General features: G+C 40.0%; 2 protein-coding genes across 5 annotated transcripts in view; one reads left to right on the forward strand and one right to left on the reverse strand.

Moving 5' to 3' along the window:
• Positions 1-3,042: 3,042 nt before the first annotated feature.
• Positions 3,043-21,209, reverse strand: part of pdgfd (platelet derived growth factor d) — a 57,017-nt gene continuing 38,850 nt past the window's right edge. For all 3 annotated transcript variants that reach the window (XM_085380455.1, XM_085380456.1, XM_085380454.1), the window contains 4 exons: positions 16,448-16,507; positions 14,689-14,905; positions 8,834-9,051; positions 3,043-5,797 (listed from right to left, as the gene is read on the reverse strand). In XM_085380455.1, coding sequence (XP_085236581.1) covers positions 5,663-5,797; positions 8,834-9,051; positions 14,689-14,905; positions 16,448-16,507 — 630 coding nt within the window. In that variant the 3' untranslated portion in view covers positions 3,043-5,662. The remainder of the gene's footprint in view (positions 5,798-8,833; positions 9,052-14,688; positions 14,906-16,447; positions 16,508-21,209) is intronic.
• LOC146653946 (uncharacterized) lies at positions 18,629-20,128 on the forward strand. Of its 2 annotated transcripts, none has more exons than XM_085380459.1 (3): positions 18,629-18,851; positions 18,981-19,263; positions 19,391-20,128. In XM_085380459.1, exons 2-3 carry the CDS (start codon positions 19,054-19,056, stop codon positions 20,060-20,062), a joined length of 882 nt encoding a protein of 293 aa, XP_085236585.1. In that variant the 5' UTR covers positions 18,629-18,851; positions 18,981-19,053; the 3' UTR covers positions 20,063-20,128. The 2 variants fall into 2 exon arrangements, with proteins under 2 accessions (XP_085236585.1, XP_085236584.1); XM_085380458.1 differs by having other exon boundaries at positions 18,629-18,836.

Here is a 21,209-nt window from a genome sequence, read left to right on the forward strand (position 1 = left end):
AACGCCATTAGAGAAAGGGAGATGACAAAAGGAATATAAAATATACAAGAAGTGGCAGGAGAGCAATATCATAACAGAGGTTTGAATGAAGGTCCTTGAATGTTTCCCTCCAGGTTTAATTTCCTGGTTTCTCAGTTAACCGCTGGGTTATGATTCCTCCTGATGCTGTGAGAAAGACAGAAATCATTACGCCACAAAGAGGGGAGACTGAGTCAATGCGAATAAGAAGGAAATAACAGAAAGACCGCGTGAAACACACCTCGATCTAAAGGAAAGTGCTAAAAGAGTGTGAGTGAGTGGAGTAGAGACTGAGTGGAGGGTTAAGGCACAGATGAGGAAGCAGAGAATCAGGTCAAGAATGAGAAAGCCTCACTACTGGGGCTGCACGACAGTCATTTAAATGTATGCATGTTTAAGAAAAAATGAAAATAGCCCGAGGGCAGCCTAATCTGTAAGATAAAGTGAGTTGACATTTTGTGTGTGTTTGCCCACAAGGAAAAGATAAGAAGCTGCTGACAGGCTCGAAAATAGCCGTGTAGGAATGATGGGCTCAAACAAACAACATGCCCCGTCTCTCTCTGACCTTCTCTCTCTCTCTTTTCTGATTGATCTGCCTTTCCCTACAGTCTCTCTCTGTTTACTTCACTTTTTTAAAGCTCAATCTTAATTCTGGTCACTCTTGTTTATCTCGCTCTATGTTTCATATTCAGTCTTTTCCGTGTCCATAGGGACTCAGAGCAGTGTACTTTGTTGGATTTTTTCTCTCTCTCTCTTTGGGTAATTCAAAAACTACTCAGGATGGATGGATGTATGGTGGATGGATGGACAAATGTCTGGCTGTTTGTACTGGGATGTGACTGTCGGGCTGTATAAGGGGAGACTGCTGTTTAACGATAAGAGCACAGGAAGGGTTGCCACAGCAACAACTGGGACAGGAAACAGCCTTAAGATATGTAAAAAAGACTCGGATAAAATGGGAAGGGTAGCAGTATTACGACTTGAAACAGCAAACTCTTTTCTACAGATGAATCCAGCAGACAGTGTGCATGTTTAGCCTTGTAGTGGCAGTGACAGTGCCATGGGTCACATTAGCTGGTAGCCCTTGTTACTGATGACCTAAGCATTCTACTTTGTTGTTGTGAGGTTGACCTGTATAATATCACACACAGTCGATTTGCTTTAATCTGCTCTGTGTGATTACCACGGCACCTAATAAGGGTCATAGCCCACTAATGTTACACTATAATACCAAAAGTAATCGCTCACCCATCAAAATCATTGAATTCAGGTGTTCCAGTCACTTTCATGTCCGCATGTGTATAAAATCGGGTACCTTGACATGCAGACTGCTTCTACAATCATTTGTGAAAGAATGGGTCGCTCTCTGGAGCTCAGTGAATTCCAGCGTGGTACAGTGATAGGACGCCACCTGTGCAAGTTCAGTTGTGAAATTAAATACTAAATATTCCACAGTAATCTGTTAGTGGTATTATAACAAAGTGGAAGCGATAAGGAACAACAGGAACTTAACTACAAAGTGGTGGGCCATGTAAAATCTGACACCGTGTCTGACTGCATTGTGCCAACTGCAAAGTTCAGTTTGGGAATGGCCCCTTCCTGTTTCTACATGACTGTGCACCACTGCAGAAAGCAAGTTTGGTGTGGACGAATTGGCCGGACCAGAGACCTGACCTCAAACTTGAAGCGTGACCTGCGTTTGCAGAACGCACTTCAGTTTAACAGCAGCTGTTTAACGATCCTCAGCTGGGAGTGATGGTAGCAAAGAAATTAGTCATGAAGAGACTGCTAAGAGGTCAGGCAGCAAAAACAGTCTTGGAGGTTTTGGTCATAACATTTCCTTTTAACACATTAATCCTGCATGATGAAAGATTATGCTTACCTGGTGTGTTTACCATGATTCAGGTAGTAGCATAGAGAGGACGTCGGCGGTTCAATTCTCAAGCTTCTATAGTTCACATGACAAATGGTTTTTGGTTAAACTACCACTGTGATAGATGTTTAAAAATAATAACACTTAAAGCAATGTGTGAATGTGCCTTTTAATATAGAAGTTTGAGCAGCATTAGATTTGGTTTATATCCCCAACATCTTTTTAATATTTTCTGAAGTTCAAGTTGACTTCCTGGTTAGTTCTAACTAATACTTGTTATGATAGTAGCAAACTAAAGTAAACTAACATGTCCATAATGTAACTGTGAGCATATTATGTTGGAAAAACAACCACACAGACAACATTACAAAATAATTTGTGCCAGCGTTACGAGAAGTGTTGATGAAACTGATGCAGTTAAATTACAAAATGCATTATTATGACAAAATATGCATCATTGTGAATTCAACGTAACATCTGTCCCTCAGCAACAGGAAATAAAGCTGCAATGAAGAGATTTTGTTTTTCTATTTTTATTTTTCCCCAGAGTGAATGACGAAGCGGGGAAAAAAATAAAAGCTCAGTCCGATTATCCAGCTGTCCAAATCTTTCCCAAGTTGCTGGACTGCAGCTGAATCACCAGCTCAGAGAAAAGTGGAGGCGTTCCTGAAAAGTGATTGTGGAAAACTAATAAACACTCGATTGGCTCAATTATTTAGCCCCTCCTGAACCTACTAGTGTTACATTGTTCTTAAAAATTGCATTTGCGGTTTCAGTGGTGACCTGTGCGACCTGTGTCCTGTGTGTAAGAAGGTATCTGACAGCTTCTTCTTATGTTTGCGTTGGCTCTTTGCAGTTCTCAGTGTTTCTCTACATCGGGTGTGAGGTATCCACTACAAAACAAAAGAACAAACAAAAAAAAAAAAAAACTGCCACAGATTTGCCATTGCTTTGCACAGGTGATCAAACAAGTCATTGTTCCATATCATATCAAACCTGGGCAAAGACCTGATAAAATCATTTTTTGGCTGGGGAAAAATAACACAAAACAAAGCATTCGAGCCAATAATGCTTGAAATATTTTATTTATCAAAACCAACAGACTGATTTTTTTTAATAAAACAACAGAAAAAGACAATAAATTATTTAGGTAAAGCATACAGTTTTGTCTTTAATATATTTTGAATGGAGCAACAGAGGTTGACTTTTGTTCGTTAAAACAGACATCAACAGCTTTTCTCTGAGTTAAAACTACTTAGCCACCTGTTGAAATTTTGGGAAGGGAAACTGAAACAAATCTCTTTGAAAGGTACGATAATCTCAAATGTTCCCCCATGGCCCTCTGTTTGTGTTTGACCTAAGAAACTAGTTAAAGTTTTACGCTGAGATACATATGATCTCATATTCAAGAGCTGCAGGAGAAAACAAAACAGCTACATGGAAAAAAGAGCATGTCACTGGTGCATGCAACAGTGGAATGTGCTGATAACAGCAGCAAACTGGCAGACACAGGATGCACACGCTCACACACACACACACACACACACACACACACACACACACACACACACACACACACACACACACACACACACACACACACACACACACACACACACGGGTGCACAACCACAGGTCCTGCTACGTTTATAATACATCAATTTGCATGTAAAAACTATTCCTTTATTTTATATGCATGGTCCAGAAACTGCAGCAGCCGATGTCCTTATGCACTCTAAAAAAACAAACCTCACTACTGTTGGTTTTAAAGATTCTGCTTAAGTTGGATTTATTGGAGAAAGTTAACTTGAGTCCCTTGTGTTACTTCAACACAATACTATGCATTTAAAAACGTTTTAGCCTAAAATGTTGACCTGGCAAAACACAGCATTTTGTTGAAATAACATAAATGACTTGAGTCATTGTGTGTTGACCACACAGCATGAATTTAACTTGCAGAATGTGATGTCTCTGATATGCTGATTAGTGATGGTGATGACTCTAAGCAGAGTCAATGAGAACCCAATGAGAAGCGATAAGAAAAACACTTTTCTGAGTGTACCAAAAGTCTAACAATGAAATAACACATAGAAATTAAAAAATATTTATTAGCGATTCAGAGATGATTTGGCTTTTGTTTAAAAAAAATCATAATTTACGTTTAGATGTTTGTTCTGTAAAGTATCTGTAGTCCCTTCTAGTCCCTTCTACATACACCTGTACACTTTTCCAGCAGAGCGCCTCAGAAATCTGTCATTTTACCTAAACTTACCCAGATTTGTCATCTATTAATAATAATTCAGTGTTACAATGTGAGCGTTTCATTTAATTTCTAGCTTTGCTGCTTTGACTCTCCATTAAACCGACAGCTACACACACATGCACACACAGTCACATGCTGAGCATTCACATGCTTGGATCCGCTGCCAGCTCTTACAGACTGTTGGTAACCCTCCACCCTTTAAACAAAAGGACCTCTTCCTGCGCTGCTACAGGGGGACTGACACGCATACACACACTCAAGTGCTGCTTGTGTTATGAGCAGAGATCAAGAACATCGCTCACGGTAATTCCCACAGATCTCTGCAAACTTACAGGGCAGCGTGTGAGATTGTGACACACACGAGCATTTAGAAAATTCAAGAAAAAATTGGAATCTATCATAAAAGCATCGTGCTCCTCTTATCCCGACGTGCTGGTGATCTACAAATAGAAGGCTCGATTTCCCCTTTTCCATCAGCCTCCTCTCCTATAAACTTCCTGTTTCCCTCTCTCTTTCCTTTGCTGTGCGTTCAGGGTCTAAGTGTCGCGGTTTTATCCGCGTTAGCAGAATTCCGCTTAGCAGCTGGAATGCCAGGAATGCTTGGAAAATTGGGCACGGGGCAGGAGCCGGATCTGACATTTTCTTTGATGTGTTCGACTCGGAGGCAGCGAGAGAGAAAGAAAAGAAAGACGCATGAGCTGTGTGGATGGACGGACAGATAACGAGGAGCGTGATATCCAGACAAAGTAGAAGAAGCCTCAGGATCCTGTATAAATAACTACAGTTTTTTGGGTTTTGGAAGCCTGGAGTGGATGTGTGTGCATGTAAATGTGTTAATGTGGAGGGCTGTAGTTAGCCTGGAGGTTGTAGTTCATATCAAGTGTTATTTTTGTGTAAACTTCCTTCAACCCATCCCCCCTCTCTCCCCCTCTCCCCTTCTGTTTCACACTCACTCATCTCAGCATGCTCGTGGCAGTTGCCTAAAGTTTCTAGAAACAGTCTTATTTAAAACAAAAAATGCAATAAAACATGTGACATAAAAGTAAAAGACTTCTTTTCTAGGGCTTGGAGAAAAATTCAGGTTCAGTTCAATCAGGCTGGCCTCCCTTAAAATCCTTTCATCAAAATGCAAATTTAAGTTTACAACAACGACGGTTTTAAAATTTGGGAGGAAAGAAATTGGACTGAGTTTAATGGGGATTTCTTTGGAAGACGTTAACACTCATACCATACATGTAATGTTTAAATGGAGCACGAACAGTGAAGACAGAAATACCAAGTTGCAGGAATGGTAAATAGCAAACATTGGGATGGGAGTTGCGTTTACAGGATTTACAGGTTTGGCCCATAGACAGAGGAAAGGTAAGTCATGACGCGAGCTGCAGTTTACAAGTCAATTGTTACCTTCTTCTTTGTTGCATGTTTGTCAGCGGTGCTATTATTATATGAAGTCCATTGCAAAATAGATAGAAAGGACAACTCGTCTAACAGTTCCAGATGTGCCCGCCTCAGCGAGGGGGCTGGGAGGGACACGCGCACTCACACTGTTCATGATGTGAGAGGAAAATTTCATCAATGACCCAGCGAACCTTTGGACTCTGATGGCGCTGATACCGAATGGGGTCTGGAGCGTACTTCAGCACCTAGAAGAGGCACAGAGGGAAAAAATGGTAAGGACGCAGAATGGGAATGAAAATGGGCACAAATTATTTCTTGTTTTCCGTCTCGTTGCCAGACGTTGTTTTGTGTTGTCAAGTGATTGTATTTGTTGAATCCTGTTTGAATATAAAAGAGGAAATATCAAGAGGAAGCACACCAGTCGGGACAAAACACTACAGGAGTTCAACAACAACAACAAAAAAGAGGAACTGCTACCTGAGAGGATTTGAATATGTCAGAAAACTTGGCTTTGAAGCAAGTGGGCAAGTCAAAAATGTAGATTACAAAGTCGATGATGGGGTAGTCATGGAAAATCATCTTCTCCTGGCTTTTCGGGAGTTTCTGTTCTCCCTGTTTATTGTAAGTGGCTACACTAAAAATCTGTTCATGTCTTAACCTGTCTTCTTATTTGTGTTCAGAGTCTTTGGGAGCAGGAGCTTTTCCCATTATCAGGTAATAAGGAAAACATAAGTTACCAAAAGAAATGTTTACTGGGAAATACATAGCACTGAAATCATAATTTGATTTAGTCACCATTTGCTGCATTCCCTGTTAATGTAAAAATACAGCAAAGGTACAAACTGTTCCACAAATGATGCAGCAAATTTGTTTTCCAAAGCTCAATGAAAGAGACGCGACCAATGATTAATGTCAGGACTTCCCAGAAGTGAAACGTTAGTGTGAGTAATAACGTGTTTCTAGAGAAGTTAAGTCACTGAAGGAAGCAGCTACAGGTCCGTGATTACCGGCAAGGAGAAGAGTGAACAAAGGAAGTCACAGTCTCTGTACCCTACTCTCTCTTAGACACACAAACACACTCATGAGAACCCAAACTGCAGTGGTTCTGTACTCTGCAGTGCAATGTGTACCGACACAATACACTTTTTTTTCCTTTTCACACACATAGCACCATTACAACCCCAAATCCCACTTTTGTCTAAACTGTCATTGTATGATTTTTAACAGTGAGAGAAAGAGAGACAGTGAGAGAGAGCCCTATGGACTATGTTTCAATAATGATGCTATGCAAGAACAAAGACACAAAGAGATGGAGGGAAGTGACAGAGAAGAATGAATGGCAGGCTTAAAGAACAAGAATGGTGGATTGCAAAGGGATAAATTGAAAATGGGAATTGGGTAGAATGAAAGGATGATGGAAACCACAGAGATAGAGAGGAAGGGAGAGACAGAATGCTTACAATGGAGATATGGAGAGATTAGAAAGAGAAAGACAGAGGCGGCATACAAAGCACTGAGAAGAGAAGTGGGGAGAAAGCGCGAGACTGATGGTGCATTGCTGTTTCATTGTTGATGCAGCCCTCGCTACTACTCGCCCAATTTCTCCCTGCTTGTCCCTCACTCTGCATCTAAATCACTTCCTCTCAGTCCCTCTTTCATTCGCTCACTCTCTTCCTTCCGCAGCATCGTGTACCCAGCACGATGTGGAACTTTTAAATGTCGTTCTCGTGCTTGAATAAATCTGCTTCACCTTTCTGTAACATTTCTGTAACCAGACTCGCTGCACCATACAAAAAACAAACCTAAATTAATGATTTTTATGGCCTAATTGATGTTTTTTTGTTTGGATTTGGGAGTGCTGATAAAAAATAGTCCTATTAGTGTAATGCCAGCTCAGCATTTCACTGGGCTTAAAATGTTGCTATGTATCTGAGGATTTTCATATATCTGAGTAACACAAAGAAAAAAAGTAGAAAGAAAGTATCCTATTAGTCTACGATGGGCCTGTAATTTGATATGATTCATGTGGTATTAGTCTTAGTTCTGATATATTACATTTAGCAATAAAAGTGCATTATAGGAATGTTTTTCTTTGTTTGTAATAGACGCAGAAATGTTCTTACAGAACTACTGCAGATAAATCTCAGTGCTTAATGATACGTTCTGTGGAACTAGCTCCCAGTTTGGTTTTGGGAGACTGGAACCCTCTCAACTTTTACAGTTTAGTTAGGTCTAGGCTGCTGGGGGGTTTCCCATGATGCACTGAGTGTTTCTTCTTCACCTTCACCTTTCTTTTTTCACTCAATACGATATCATACAATTGTTGGGATTTTCTCTGTATTTTATACCTTAGAATGTAAAGTGCCTTCAGGCAACTGTTGTTGTAATTTGGTGCTACATGAATAGAATAAAGCTGAATTGAATTGAATTTAAATGAAGTAATGAGCAGAAAGGGGTGAATGGAGTTAAAAAAGATTTCACAATATATATATATATATATGCCGTTTGTATTGCTGGACTTTGTAAATATTACAGTACATTTGTAATTATACATTCTGTCCATTGACTCATTCATCGCCATGTGTGACCAAGGTTAATATGATTTGTTGCTCCCTCTCAGTATTTAATGAAGACAGCAAAAGTTTGTGAAGTGTGAGACATTTTAGGGCGATTTTTTGCTGAATTAATTTTCAGACTTTTTAAGAAGAACCCTTAACGATCCCATGTACTGCTGCATAATTACAGCTGCAATATGCACAAACATTCACGGAAAAATATTGAGTACATTAAACTGTTTATGATTTGAACTATTGTTTTTATGGACAAGAAACTTTTTTTTCTTTTGAAACAGAATGTATTGAAAACAACAGTTTTACTAACAAACAGTGTAATGGTTGTTACAATTTGCTTCTTCTGGTGGACTCATCTAGTTCCATCATAGTTCAACAGTAACAGTAGCAAAATCATCTCTTACACCAAAAGTCTCAAATATCACATGAGCCATTATGGAAAACATCTTTGAAAGGCATTGCTCACCAGATAGACGCAGTAGAGGGAATATTTAGCAAATTTCCCTTTCACACCCTCTAATTTTTCTGCTCTTTTTCCCCATATAAAAAAGATTTCTGCTGGTTTACTGTGAGATCCAAATATCTTAGTGTGCCTGTGTGGGTGTCTGTATAGCTTGCACGTCTTTTCTTTCTTTCTTTGTGATGCTGTGTGGTCTGGAAATCTGTAATTATCTGAACTCGGTGTGAGTGCCTCCATGGTGCTAAACCTACCTCGTGCAGTTTGAGCGTTGTTTTGGAGGCCTGACAGGTACAACCATTATTCCAGTTAGTAGTGCCACAGCCACAGTTGCCCCCGCAGCGTTTCACCAGCAGACATCGAGGGAAAAAGACGGCGTTGGTGGTCTTCAGCTCTTCTCGCAAGTTCACAGAGTAGTTGCGAGGAGTACAGCTGTACCACTTGACATCGTTGTGAAGCCGGTTCAGATCAACTTGACAATAATGCAGAAAAGTATCAAATTAATAAACGATCACATTTTTTTCCCTCTCGCTTTGTGCTTTTTATCAAGACTTACTAATTTTTACAATAGCAAATTACCTTCTCTTTTTTTAATCTGTTGTGTTTTATGGTATGACAGAAATACACTAAGGAAAATAGCTCTTTTTATACTGTGTTACACTGCAAAGTTCCCTTTAACACTAAGATTGAAAGAGACAGGTCAGTTATTGCTTTATGTGATGATAAAGACAAATGTTTGGGACAGTGGAGGCACAGAATGAAGAATGGCGTGGAAGGACGGGAGTGATTTACATTAAAAATATCCTTAATATTGACTGAGTGAAAATGGTTGAGAGGTGGAGACACTATTAGTTATGGGGACAACTTCAATGACAAGTGACTGTAGAGATGGAGAGAGGATTGAAAGAGATGCAGTAAAAAAAGCAGGGGGCATTCATTGATTGAAGATCACAGCCTTTCTTTGTGTCATCACTTTGAAGAAAAATCACCTAGTTAGCACACACTGGACCTGCTGCAATGACTCAAAACTCATTTTGAGGGAATTAAGGCAATTATTTGACAGGTGGACACTTAAAATAATTAATTAAAGCACTTGTTGCTAAAGATTCAGATCCAAGAGCTCGACTAGAATCTTTATACGTTTATTATTCACATAAGTCTGCTCGGTGAAAATGTAGAAGGTGAATATTTGTTCTGATGCCAACAAACAACTGTGATGAAAAGATTGATTTGTAATGTGGTTAAGCAGAGAACTACAACAGTTATCTCAGTTATGCACAGACAAATGAGAGAAATGAAACCGACACTCGTGCTGTTTTGTCTGTGAAAAACAGCACGAGTGTTTTAATTTAATCTGGGAGCAATTCAGAGAGACCACAGGCAGTTTGAAGGCAAAAAGATAAGAGGAAGAATAGAAGAAAGACAGCAGAAGCAGAGCAACAATCAGTGGTGGTTTGATTGCTCACTGATTGTGGTCATCAGCAGAATAATAATCATTGCACTGTCCATACCAAGGGCAGTGAATCTTTACAACACACGCGGCATAGAAATCATAAAGTGGATAAGAACACAAGTTTTTTTTATATTTTTTAAAGAAATTATTACACAGTTCACTTTCATTTACTTATCGCATTGATAAAAGTAGATGTAAAAGTTCTAAATGTTTATTCAGTGGTCTCCTAGAGTTTGCTGGAGTCATACTCGAGTACCAAAGCTTCAGCACTTATTATACCACAGTCCGATGTTCCACCGCCTGCAGAAACCACTTCAGGGATGCATGACTGAGTCGGAGCTTCGCAAAAGCAACATAACAAGAAGATACTGCTGATACGTTCACCTTTATAGTAGAAAGCAACTGTCCTCCCTGAGTACAAGGAGAAAGCCCTAAACTAATCAAGTACAGTCGTGGCTTAAGCACTCAAACCCTAGCAGAGCTTTTGTCCATATATATGTACTTGAAACAATTTAAAGGTAAAACTGTCAGCATTAGCAGAGCTTCATTAGCAGTTCAGGTAGTGCTGTAACCCCCCCCCCCCCCCCCCCCAAAAAAAAAAAAACAAAAAACAAAAAACAAACCAAAAACACTGGCAGCAAGACAACATGGCTGCCATTAGGAGAGAAATGCGGGGAAAGATTTTATCATTTCCTTTGGCAGGGCAGAGAGAAGGAGAAGTGAAGGTAGATAGCGCTCTATATATATTGCATTTATAACACTGATGATGGTTGTTTTAGGCCTCCTTTTTCAGTAAAATGGTCATAAGAAATTAAGAACAGACTTATGAGTTATATAGAAAAGAAATGCATCAAATGAAAGCTATCTCTAGTTGAGGTGCTGCACACGTTTGCCTCTTCCTTTAAAATCCTCGATTTCTGTCTTACAGGCAGCTGATATTTGCACATCTGCGTCAGACTAAATGAAAAGTGGATAATGTCAGCGTTTGTGTGAGCATTAGCAGGTTAAATGAGGACAACTGTGTGACAATATTGGATAAGTAGAGAAGATAGTGTGAAATCAGTTTAAAGCTATCTGCTCATTTGAATAAATCTTATTATACATATAAAAATGTCAGGAAATTAAGAATAATGATCATTTGCTACTCAAATTCTTTCTAACAAGGGAAAGAACTGCCATGTGGAGCCTGGCACCTCGCAACAAAAAGACTCCTGGTTTGAACCATCTGGTTGGATGGGGTCTTTTGTGTGTCTTTACGGGTTTCCTCTGGGTGGTCCCCGGTGCTCGAACATGCTTGTCAGGTTAACTGGTGATTCTAAATTGGCCCTAGATTGTGGATGGGAGGGAATCAGGTTATCTGTCAGTCCGTATTAGCCCTGTGATGAACTATCCATGGCGTATCCTGTCTATTTCCCCTTATGACAAGTGGATAGGACCTAGCCTCCCACCCACAACCCTGAATTGGAGAATGGTCAAGTGTGGATACAGCTGAACTAAATGAATCTACATTTACAACCATATTATAGCCTTTATTCCTTGTCCATGCTTGCAAATGACAGTGAACCCATCATGTAGGTAGTCTGCGATTTTACTAAAGATAAAAAAAGACACATTTTCAGCAAGAGATAATTTCATGTCTGGTGACAGAATTGTGAGGTAATGTTTCTTTAGATTGTACAATGTGACAGCAGCACATTCAGACTTATGCTACTGCATTGCCTCTAATGAGCAAATCCAGTAAGTGTGTTTGTGTACTTTGGGGGTAAGGCACATGCTTTTACGGTTGACGGTGAAGGCACGGGGTTCTTTTTTATGCTGTGAGCTTGCAGGTGTGTATGTGTGAGACTTGCAGGTGTCTGTTTAAGGAGAATGAGTATAATCCCAGAAAGGCACTGGTGTGGAAAGGGGAGGGAAAGAACACAGAGACAGATGAGCAAGCAACACTCCAAGAATGACTGTGTCACTCACACAGTATCAACGTGAACACATCATAGGGTCTGAGCACGTGTGGAAAATCATAAAACATATTCTGCTCCAGTGTTTACCCCTCAGTTTCTTTGAAGATTAGTTTATTTGTATTAGCATTACGACGACTTCATTTGAAATTGTTTGAGGCTGAATATGTGTGAGTTACTTTACGGACCTGGAGCCGACCCAATTAATATTATCATCTGGCTCGCTGTCTTTCATGAGAACAGAGGTGGGTGTCTTTGTATGTGTGTCTTAATGAAAGCAAAGCCAAGCTGCTGACTGTGGCAGATTTCTGCTCCACTGCACAGGTTGAATTCCCAATTAGAGAGAGCTATACTTGTGTATCGAAGACCTGCAGCATCTATGCAGCTCTAGGTAGTCCTGCAAAATGCACTAACTGCCCCTACACAGAGCCTCGTCCTTGTGCCAATCCAGCATGCGCACGCACACGTGCACTAATAAATGAGATAGATTTGCTGTCAAGTACAAATATTTACTAAGGAACAGGACAGCCCTCGGGTAGAAAGACTGAAACAGGAGAGAGATGGCTCAAAAGCACTGCAAATGCTGCAAGCTTGAACATTTTTTTACAGACATGCACACACAAACACTCCCTTTCTATTGTGTATGGAATAAGCATATTAATTTTCATATCTAGTCAAAGACATCTGCAGTCTGTATCCCCAAGGATAAAATCTGCTGGCATTGACTTCACAGTAAAGAGCTGCGTTGTTCTGTCTCGCCTTAAACTTGTCACTGACTCACTATAAACCCTCCCAAAGGGCAATTCGATGATGCAACAACTTACGGCAATACTTTTGCACATAAAATGGAGCACCCCCCCGAAAAAAAGATCTCTGGTATTAACAGAAAAAATATTTTAAAGTTTCCTTTTTCAATCATAGTCAATCAGACTTCTCTTAGTTGTCACCGTTACTTTGATCACTATGCTGGAAGTGCATGTGCGTGTTTCTCCTGCTGTTATATATTCCTTCCTAAAAGCCAAATTAAGTATTAATGCACTCACCTACTAGAAAGCCTAATGTTACAACAGATCTCTTTCTTAAGTGACAGAGGCTGGCTAATACACCTTTTCATGGGTTGTCTTTGGCTGTCATCTGCGCTATATTTGAACATCCAGCAACAATTTTGCTCCATCAAAGTTATTACATGACTAATTTCCTTCAAATTACAGCAGCAGACGTCTTCTGCAGTGGTGTAGCACTGAGTTTTATGTATAGCTCGGTATGTTAGAATGGGCCTCCTGCTGTTTGGGTCTGTCTGGGTCAGCACAAGGCTTCACGCTCTTCCCCCTCCCCTTCAAGCTACCAGAGACCGACCGCAGCGGCACGAGGAGAAATACTGTGCACGCAGCAGAGATTTTGAGGATCACCATCTGCAGAACAATAAAAAGGGATGACTTTCATCCTACGGCATCAAATGAAGCGAAGCCTGCGAGGTGGTTCAGGAACTGCACTGCGTCACACAGCACACGCAATAAAAAGCCTCATCGTCCTCGTGTCATATACCAGACGCCCTGTTTCAGCTGCAAGATTTCCCATCTCTGTTTCTGACATAGCGCCACATTTGTCTGCTCTTTCAACCCCTCCACCACCCCAGCATCCACTTGTGTGCTGACTGTCTGACTGAAGATAAACTAGTTCATTATTACTACTAGTTAGCTGGTCTCATTACAACACATAAGTCTACAAAGACACTATATAATGAGCAGTGGTGTGAATAATGGCTACTGTCTTGTGTAGTTAGTGTGTGGTGTTGTGGATAGTTTTGCGTTGTGTGTCAGAAGAATGAGGCGACTGCTGTCTCCAGGTAGAAAAAGGAGTGATACACCTGCTGCTGTCAGACCTGCAGGTATCAGGCTGTGATGTTCTTCTTTACAGTGGACAGAAATAATTTTTTGGAGTGGCACAAATAATTTGTGTGGCATCTTATTGAATGCAGAACAGCTGATTGTTCTGTAAATAGTTTGAATTTGTTTTTGTTTTTTAAATAGGGTAAAAGGTAAATGGCTGCAAATAACGTTGTTGTTTGCAAAACTTGATTTTAAAATTGACAATTTATATTTGCATTTAAAGTTATGAAATATGATTCATTAAACATTTATACCAATTATTTATGCCAATTATACCCTGGACCCCAGAGGGTTAAACATTTTTTTTAAAGTAATGCAATAGTTACTTTTCAAGTAATTAATTACTTTTAGAATCTTGTAACTCAGTTACTAACTCAGTTACTTTTTTGAAGAAGTAACTAGTAACTATAATTAATTACTTTTTCAAAGTCATTTGCCCAACACTGATAACAGCATAGAGGTGTTCAAGGTCACCTTAATGATTTATTTGTAAAAGATAATAAGCTTATAACTTAGAAACTATGATTTTTACAGGTGTGGTTTGTATTATCAACATATAAAGATTTAAAATATCATGTCACATTTGACCTCTGACCTCTCCTTCAAGGTCAACAGATTGATTTCAAGGTCAAAATGATAATAATGCTATACAGAGTATTCACAATTATGTTTTTACTGCCACTGTTTATACTGACAGCATATAGGCATATAGGGAATTATATATGGGGATTATAAATATAATCTTAATTTGGGCATCTGACCTCTTCTTTAAGGTCAGATAAGGTCAAACTTTCATAAGATGTAAAACTTACCTTTATTATGTCTGCCTGCCAGGTGATAGGCCCTGGATCTATAATGTATGTGTGTTTGAGTGTAGATGCTGTCCAGGTCCTGTCTCCATGTGTTTGGGTTGAGGGATCTGAGAAGCTGCTCCACAGTATCAAAGGCAGCTATGGTTCTGTCTAAATCATCGAGTGAAAAAGGTGCCTGCTCTGTGACCGCCGCTGACACCTTCCCGCCACCACTGTCCTGCAAAGGTCAAGAGTAAAACTAGTTCTTTAATTCTATTTAAATTATCCTAAATTCCACAGTTTATCCTAAATTTCCACAGTTAAAGGATTACAGCTGAAGCAACAGCCATAACTTTGGAGCTGTTGTTTGTTTCTGATCAGAATTCTGTACAGATTTCTGAAAAATCTGAATAAACATCAGATTTATAAACTTAGCAAAATCTGGATTTTAAGAAACTCCATTTACTATAATGTAAATGCTCACTCTTTACACACACAGCGCTTCTGCTCAAATGAATGAGTGCATCCAGGCCTGTAAGCACTCTTGAGTGTGAGGCTGACCTTGTATCAAAATTGAAAATGCTACCAGTCATCACATGGTTGAACATGAGCATTACAGCATATATTGCACATATTAACAATACAATGAACCCTATTAAACCTCATGTGAATATTGTTAATGCCAAAATCTTTGCAACAATGCTTTTTAGCTATATGTCACCTGTTTGTGCATATGTCAACCTACTGTCTGAGATATACACATGTGGGGAAAAACATTAAACACAGAATTTCTGCTATTTAAAAACATGTTCTTATATCGAACATACACTCTTGAAATCACAATCTCCTTCTTGTCAGTTCTTCCCAACAATAGTCAGGACAGGGGTGCACAAAACGTAGCACCAGATTAAACAAAAGATATTTGGATGACCACTACTCTAGGAGTATAATTATTATGACATGTTGGACATTATAGGTATGACACTGACTGCCCTAATCAGCAATGACTTTCATTAAGGTCAGAGAACATGGGTCCTAATGAGGCTTCAGCAATTTAAGGGGGAAACGTGGATTCATCCAATGTAGAAACAGGCAAGAGCCGCTGAGATTTGTTAAGATTTATTGTAAGCTCTTAAATAAAGTGGCTTAATAAGTATCCTATAAAAATGATAATTTCAGTATCAGTAAATCTTCCTATCAAAATGTGAAACAATCTCTTATAAAATAAATGTTCACAAGAGCTCAACTGAATATTGAAATAAAATGTTTAAAGCCCCTTTGCATTGTTGTTTAAATAAAGACATTGTCATCTGTTACCATTTGTATTAGCTTTTCTTTTTGGATTATCTAATCCTTGTAAGAGTATAAGAGTATATGTACTAGTGTAAAACGTGCACCCACATACTTATATAACCAACCCATATGTATTAAAATTTCCTCACAGCCAGAAGCCCACTTATTATTAATTATTATGATCAGATAAGTCAAAGAACATACTCTTACAGAAATTACACTGATTTCCGGAACGTACTTTAAACATTAGTTTAAGGAAGCAAGTCATTTGACACTGTAAGGTTCATGCATATTAAATACAGTACATGCATGCAATAATGTATTCTGTGTGGGTGAGTGTTGGCCTATGCAAATGGTCCATATGTTACAATTACAAGTCATTGTTCCTGGTGTGCTTACAAATGCATTTATGCACGGGTTGGAAGTGTTGGAAGGCAGGCTTTTATACTAATAACTCATGAATAAAGTTTGTGTGAGAATGGCTTACCGACATGGGCACGGTGACAGCCTCCCAGTTGGTGTTCGATGCAGGCAAAGGAGACTCATACTGCAGAAAAAGAAAATGGAAATAACTGGTGTTATTGCTTATGGCTGAATAAGCTCCTAAAAAGTCTGCACACAGAGGCTACATGGATATGACACGTGACACATCAAAGGTGACTGACAATGCAGAAATGTGGATACAACTGAGTAAGTTGAGGTTAAGATTGTTGGGATGAGATGAATTACCTTTAAATGCTGCTTAAGAGGACATTAAACATTTTCTTTATTGGCAAAGTCTGTAACATTTAGTAACATTTTCTAAGCCCACCCAGTCACTGCACCATCCCCTGTGACCTTTTGCAGCATACGCCTCTAATGCATGGTTTGCTATGTGAAGAAACCTAAGTGTATCTGCTCCATGGTGTGAATGACTGACCTATAACCACTATTGGTATGTATTTCAGTGTAGTGATAATGCCACCTAAGTGACCTTTTCTCTTAAATCTCTCAGACATCACAGTCATACTGCACATATTTCCACATCTTCTCAAACTGTGTTTTTCTTCACATATCAGCGAAACTACAGTTATTGTAAGTGATGATTGGATTTGAAGTCAGGCAAATAAAATCCTAGGTAAAGGTTAGGAGAGGACTGTGAAGATGAGTGAGAATGGAAACTCTGCTTGCTAAAGGTAAATGCTTCCATCTATCAATTCAATGCTCTCACATTTTTACTGTTCAAGTCGCTGCCCTTGAAGTCAACTTGCAGGATACGGGGTGGAGCGTTCGCATGTTTTCCAAGATATTCAGGTATCTGCCTGTCCAGATGGTAAACTGTCAGTGTGTCAGTGAAATCCTGAAAGAATTTTCAATGAAGCCGGTCACAGCATGCCTTTGTATGTGCATCTGTCTGGGAACGTAATCAGACTCTGGTCAAAGCATTTTTTGACGCGAAACGCTCATCCGACTGAATTATTTGGCACTCATTCACACATTCCTTGTCTTTTTTGCCCTTTTGTTTTCACACAGACAAACACACGCACACACGCACACACACACACAATGTCTGAGAGATCACACTTTTTACACACACATAAAATCTCTCTAGCTATCGAATCCCTCTCCTTGAAGAGTCTTAAATACCATCCCCAGTCAATGTGGAACAGTAAATCTGTCTCGACTGGACTTCAAACACACAGCGCCCTCGCTTTGTCTTAGTGTGTGCTAGTAATAGAGTTGACATCAAAGATAGTCGGTGTGCAAAGGTTTTTTGTTTAACAGATTCTTCCATGTGGCCTTTGGATAAATGTACTCATACAAATAACTGCACACCCAAACCAGCTGTGAATGAGGTCAGAAGGTTTCGTGTAAGAGCATGTGTGTGTTTGCACTCATATTACTCATGTTATGAGGACTCATACTATGAAATTTTCATGGTAAGGTTAGGGTAAGGTAAGGTTTATGTCATGTTTGGTTACCTAACGCCTGGTTAACAGACAACAGGAAATGAGTGTACGTTGATGCAATGTCCTCTGCAGTGATAAAAACACGCCTGTGTGCTTGAGTAAATGCATGTTTAGAGACGCCTAGTCCCGTTTCCTTTTACAGTTTTTCTCGATTGCCTAAACACTATAACCAGGCCTCTAAACTAAAATTTCAAAACCGTAACGCTATTGTTCAAAAAGCTCACCCATTTCCCTGAACTATAAACACTATTCCCTGCTTTGACACATGACTCAAATTTGGTGAACTGTTACTGCAAAACTCTACACACAAATCCCTACATTTTACAGTGCTTACACCATGTAGTCATTTAGAAAGTACTAGCATGCAATAATGTTAACTTAAGTCAGCATAGCTTGAGCTCAATTAGCACACAATTAACCAGGTGGAAACACTAGGAGTCAAAATTTAGCACACACCAATCAGAACCTGCGATGGATAGATAAAAGGGCCAAAGTCAGCTCATTCAGGTTTGAAACAATGGATCCAAAGAGATGCAAAGGAAGAGGACGTGGTGGAGAAAGAGGACGTGTTGAAGGAGGAGGACGTGGTGGAGGAAGAGGACATGGTGAAAGAGGAGGACGTGGTGAAAGAGGAGGACGTGGTGGAAGACGAGGAGGAGGTGGTCTAGGACAACAGGAAGGTGGTGGAGGAGGAGGGAGAGGTGGAGGAGGACGTGGTGAAGGAGGTGGAGGTGGAGAACGACGGCGACAAGGAAGGGGAAGAGCAAGGGCAAGAAGACAGTCAGTCTCGGATGAAATTCGAGCCACTTTAGTTGACCATGTCCTTGTCCATGGGATGACTATGAGGGAGGCTGGGCAACGAGTACAACCAAATTTGAGTCGCTTCACTGTTGCCTCCATCATCAGAACCTTCAGGGAGGAAAACAGGTAGGTGTACTTGCAGTAAGACTGCTTTGTACAGTAACGTTTAAGTTACTGAACTTATGTGTCTTGAGTTTCAGTATGTTTCCATTATTTGCCTGTAAAATGAATGTGTGACAGTTACAGTAATGAGTGCTTCTATTTTTGTAGGACACAGAGACGACCACCTGGTGGAGGCAGGTTAAGGCTTTTGTCGGAGGAGCAAGAGAGGGAACTTGTAAACATGGTAATTGCAAATAATGTAATCCGCCTGCAAGAGATTCAAAGGAGAGTGATTGAGGATGATCATCTTTTTCGAGGCATAAATGCCATCAGCCTCTCCACAATTGACTGCATCCTCCGAAAGAATCAATTCCGGATGAAACAGGCATACCGAGTCCCTTTCGAACGAAACTCTGACAGAGTGAAAAACCAACGTGTGGAATATGTTCAGGTATGAGTTTTGATACTGTATAAAGTATTGTGTACCATCACAGCATGGCAGTTTATGCTGCCATTTCAGCACTCTTGAACTGTGGTTCAGGGTACCGATTGACTCTACTGTGTTATGTGTTTTGCAGAGAATCTTTGAGATTGAAGGACGGCCTGTTCCCCATGAAATAATCTTTGTGGATGAGGCAGGTTTTAACCTGACCAAAAGAAGGAAAAGGGGGAGGAACATAATTGGCCATCAGGCTATTGTAAATGTCCCTGGTCAGCGTGGGGGGAATGTCACTATGTGCGCAGCCATCAGCCAACGAGGGGTACTCCACCGCCATGCCGTACTAGGACCCTATAACACTATGCTTCTCCTTGCTTTTCTTGATGGTTTAAGACAACATATGTTCCAGCTGGACTACAGGGAACCAGCACAGCCAGAGCAGCCTCACTACGTTGTTGTGTGGGATAACGTCAGCTTCCATCGCGCTGCTCTGGTTCGTGACTGGTTTACCAATAACCCAAGGTTTTCTAATATCTTTCTGCCTGCATACTCTCCCTTTCTAAACCCGATAGAGGAGTTATTTTCGGCATGGCGGTGGAAAGTGTATGACCGAGAACCTTATGTCCGTGTTCACCTCCTTCAGGCCATGGAAGAGGCCTGCCTAGACATATCAGTAGATGCATGCCAGGGGTGGATCAGGCATGCAAGAGGATTTTACCCCCACTGCCTGGCTGGGGCCAATATAGCCTGTGATGTGGATGAGATTCTCTGGCCTGACCCAGACCAAAGACAAGATGCTGAGGTGGGATAATGTTTCTGGTGTGTGTTGTACTGTATAGTACATGAATGACAATGTGCCACTGTACATACATTGGTTGCGTCTTTTGTGTTTATCATGTGACAAGGGTTTTGAAGGGGAGAACCATAAGCAACCTATTTGTTTTGGAACTATTGTTTTGAATTAATTGTACCAGTGTGCAAAACTCTGTTGTAGTGTGTGTGTTTTTGAGGGCTTGTGTTTGATGTCTGTGGGCAAAGTTTGGTTTTTCAGCAGGAGTGAATAGTTTTGGGTGTAGAGCTTCATTTTGACCTGGAAATAGGATGTTTGGGAAATTGAGTGAGATGTTATGGATTTGTGTTTACTGTTGTGAGGATATGAGGCGTAGTTTCAAGAAATGTTTTTTAGCAATCGAGAAAAACTGTAAGATCAAAAGCTTCATGTCATCCTTAATAGGATTGAATAAAGAGACTTGACTCATCATAGGGCATGGACAGAGATAATTCTTTTTAAAAATGTGTTCTCGTGCAATGGAAACAAATTTTCAGTACTAGTAAAAAGTAAAAAGATGAAAAACAGAATTTTTTCAACTCAACTCGAGGTCAATGTCATATTAATGCAGAATGCTTGCTTCATTATTAATGTTTCATTATTTATTTGCCTATTTGGTATTTTCTTTTATTGTCTAGCCCTTTCACCAGTATGAGTCTCAGTACATTTGATGTACTGGGAAGCTATCTGATCTAAGACCATTAACAAGAATAGTGGCCTCATACAGGATCTTCAAGCCATCCACTATAATTGTCCTCAAAACCAAATTTGTTAAAGCAGTGAATTAAAAAGACCATTCAGCTTGGTCAACAGCTTTCTCAGCATCCAAAGAGAGCACTAAATCATCAACCTGTCTATTTTCCTGAGAGGAAACAGTGTCTTTCAGTTTAGTCTAAGGAGTTTGAAAAGAGAAGGACTGGACTTCTTGAAGAAGAAGTTCACCATGATCTGGTTGACTGAGAACCTACACAGACATCTTTCAGTGTAACTTTCTTTTTTTTGTCCACTGCAGAGGACATAATGAATAGGTTCGGTCTCACGAGGGTAGGAGGGAATTCCTGGATGATACTGAAAAGATATCATTAATTTGTGAACTGTAGCAACAAAATGATGCATCTGCAGTAATGAA

This window comes from Rhamphochromis longiceps, linkage group LG14 (assembly GCF_057381845.1).
Source record: "Rhamphochromis longiceps isolate RC_006_pf linkage group LG14, R_longiceps_female_GT1.1, whole genome shotgun sequence".
Taxonomy (NCBI): domain Eukaryota; kingdom Metazoa; phylum Chordata; class Actinopteri; order Cichliformes; family Cichlidae; genus Rhamphochromis; species Rhamphochromis longiceps.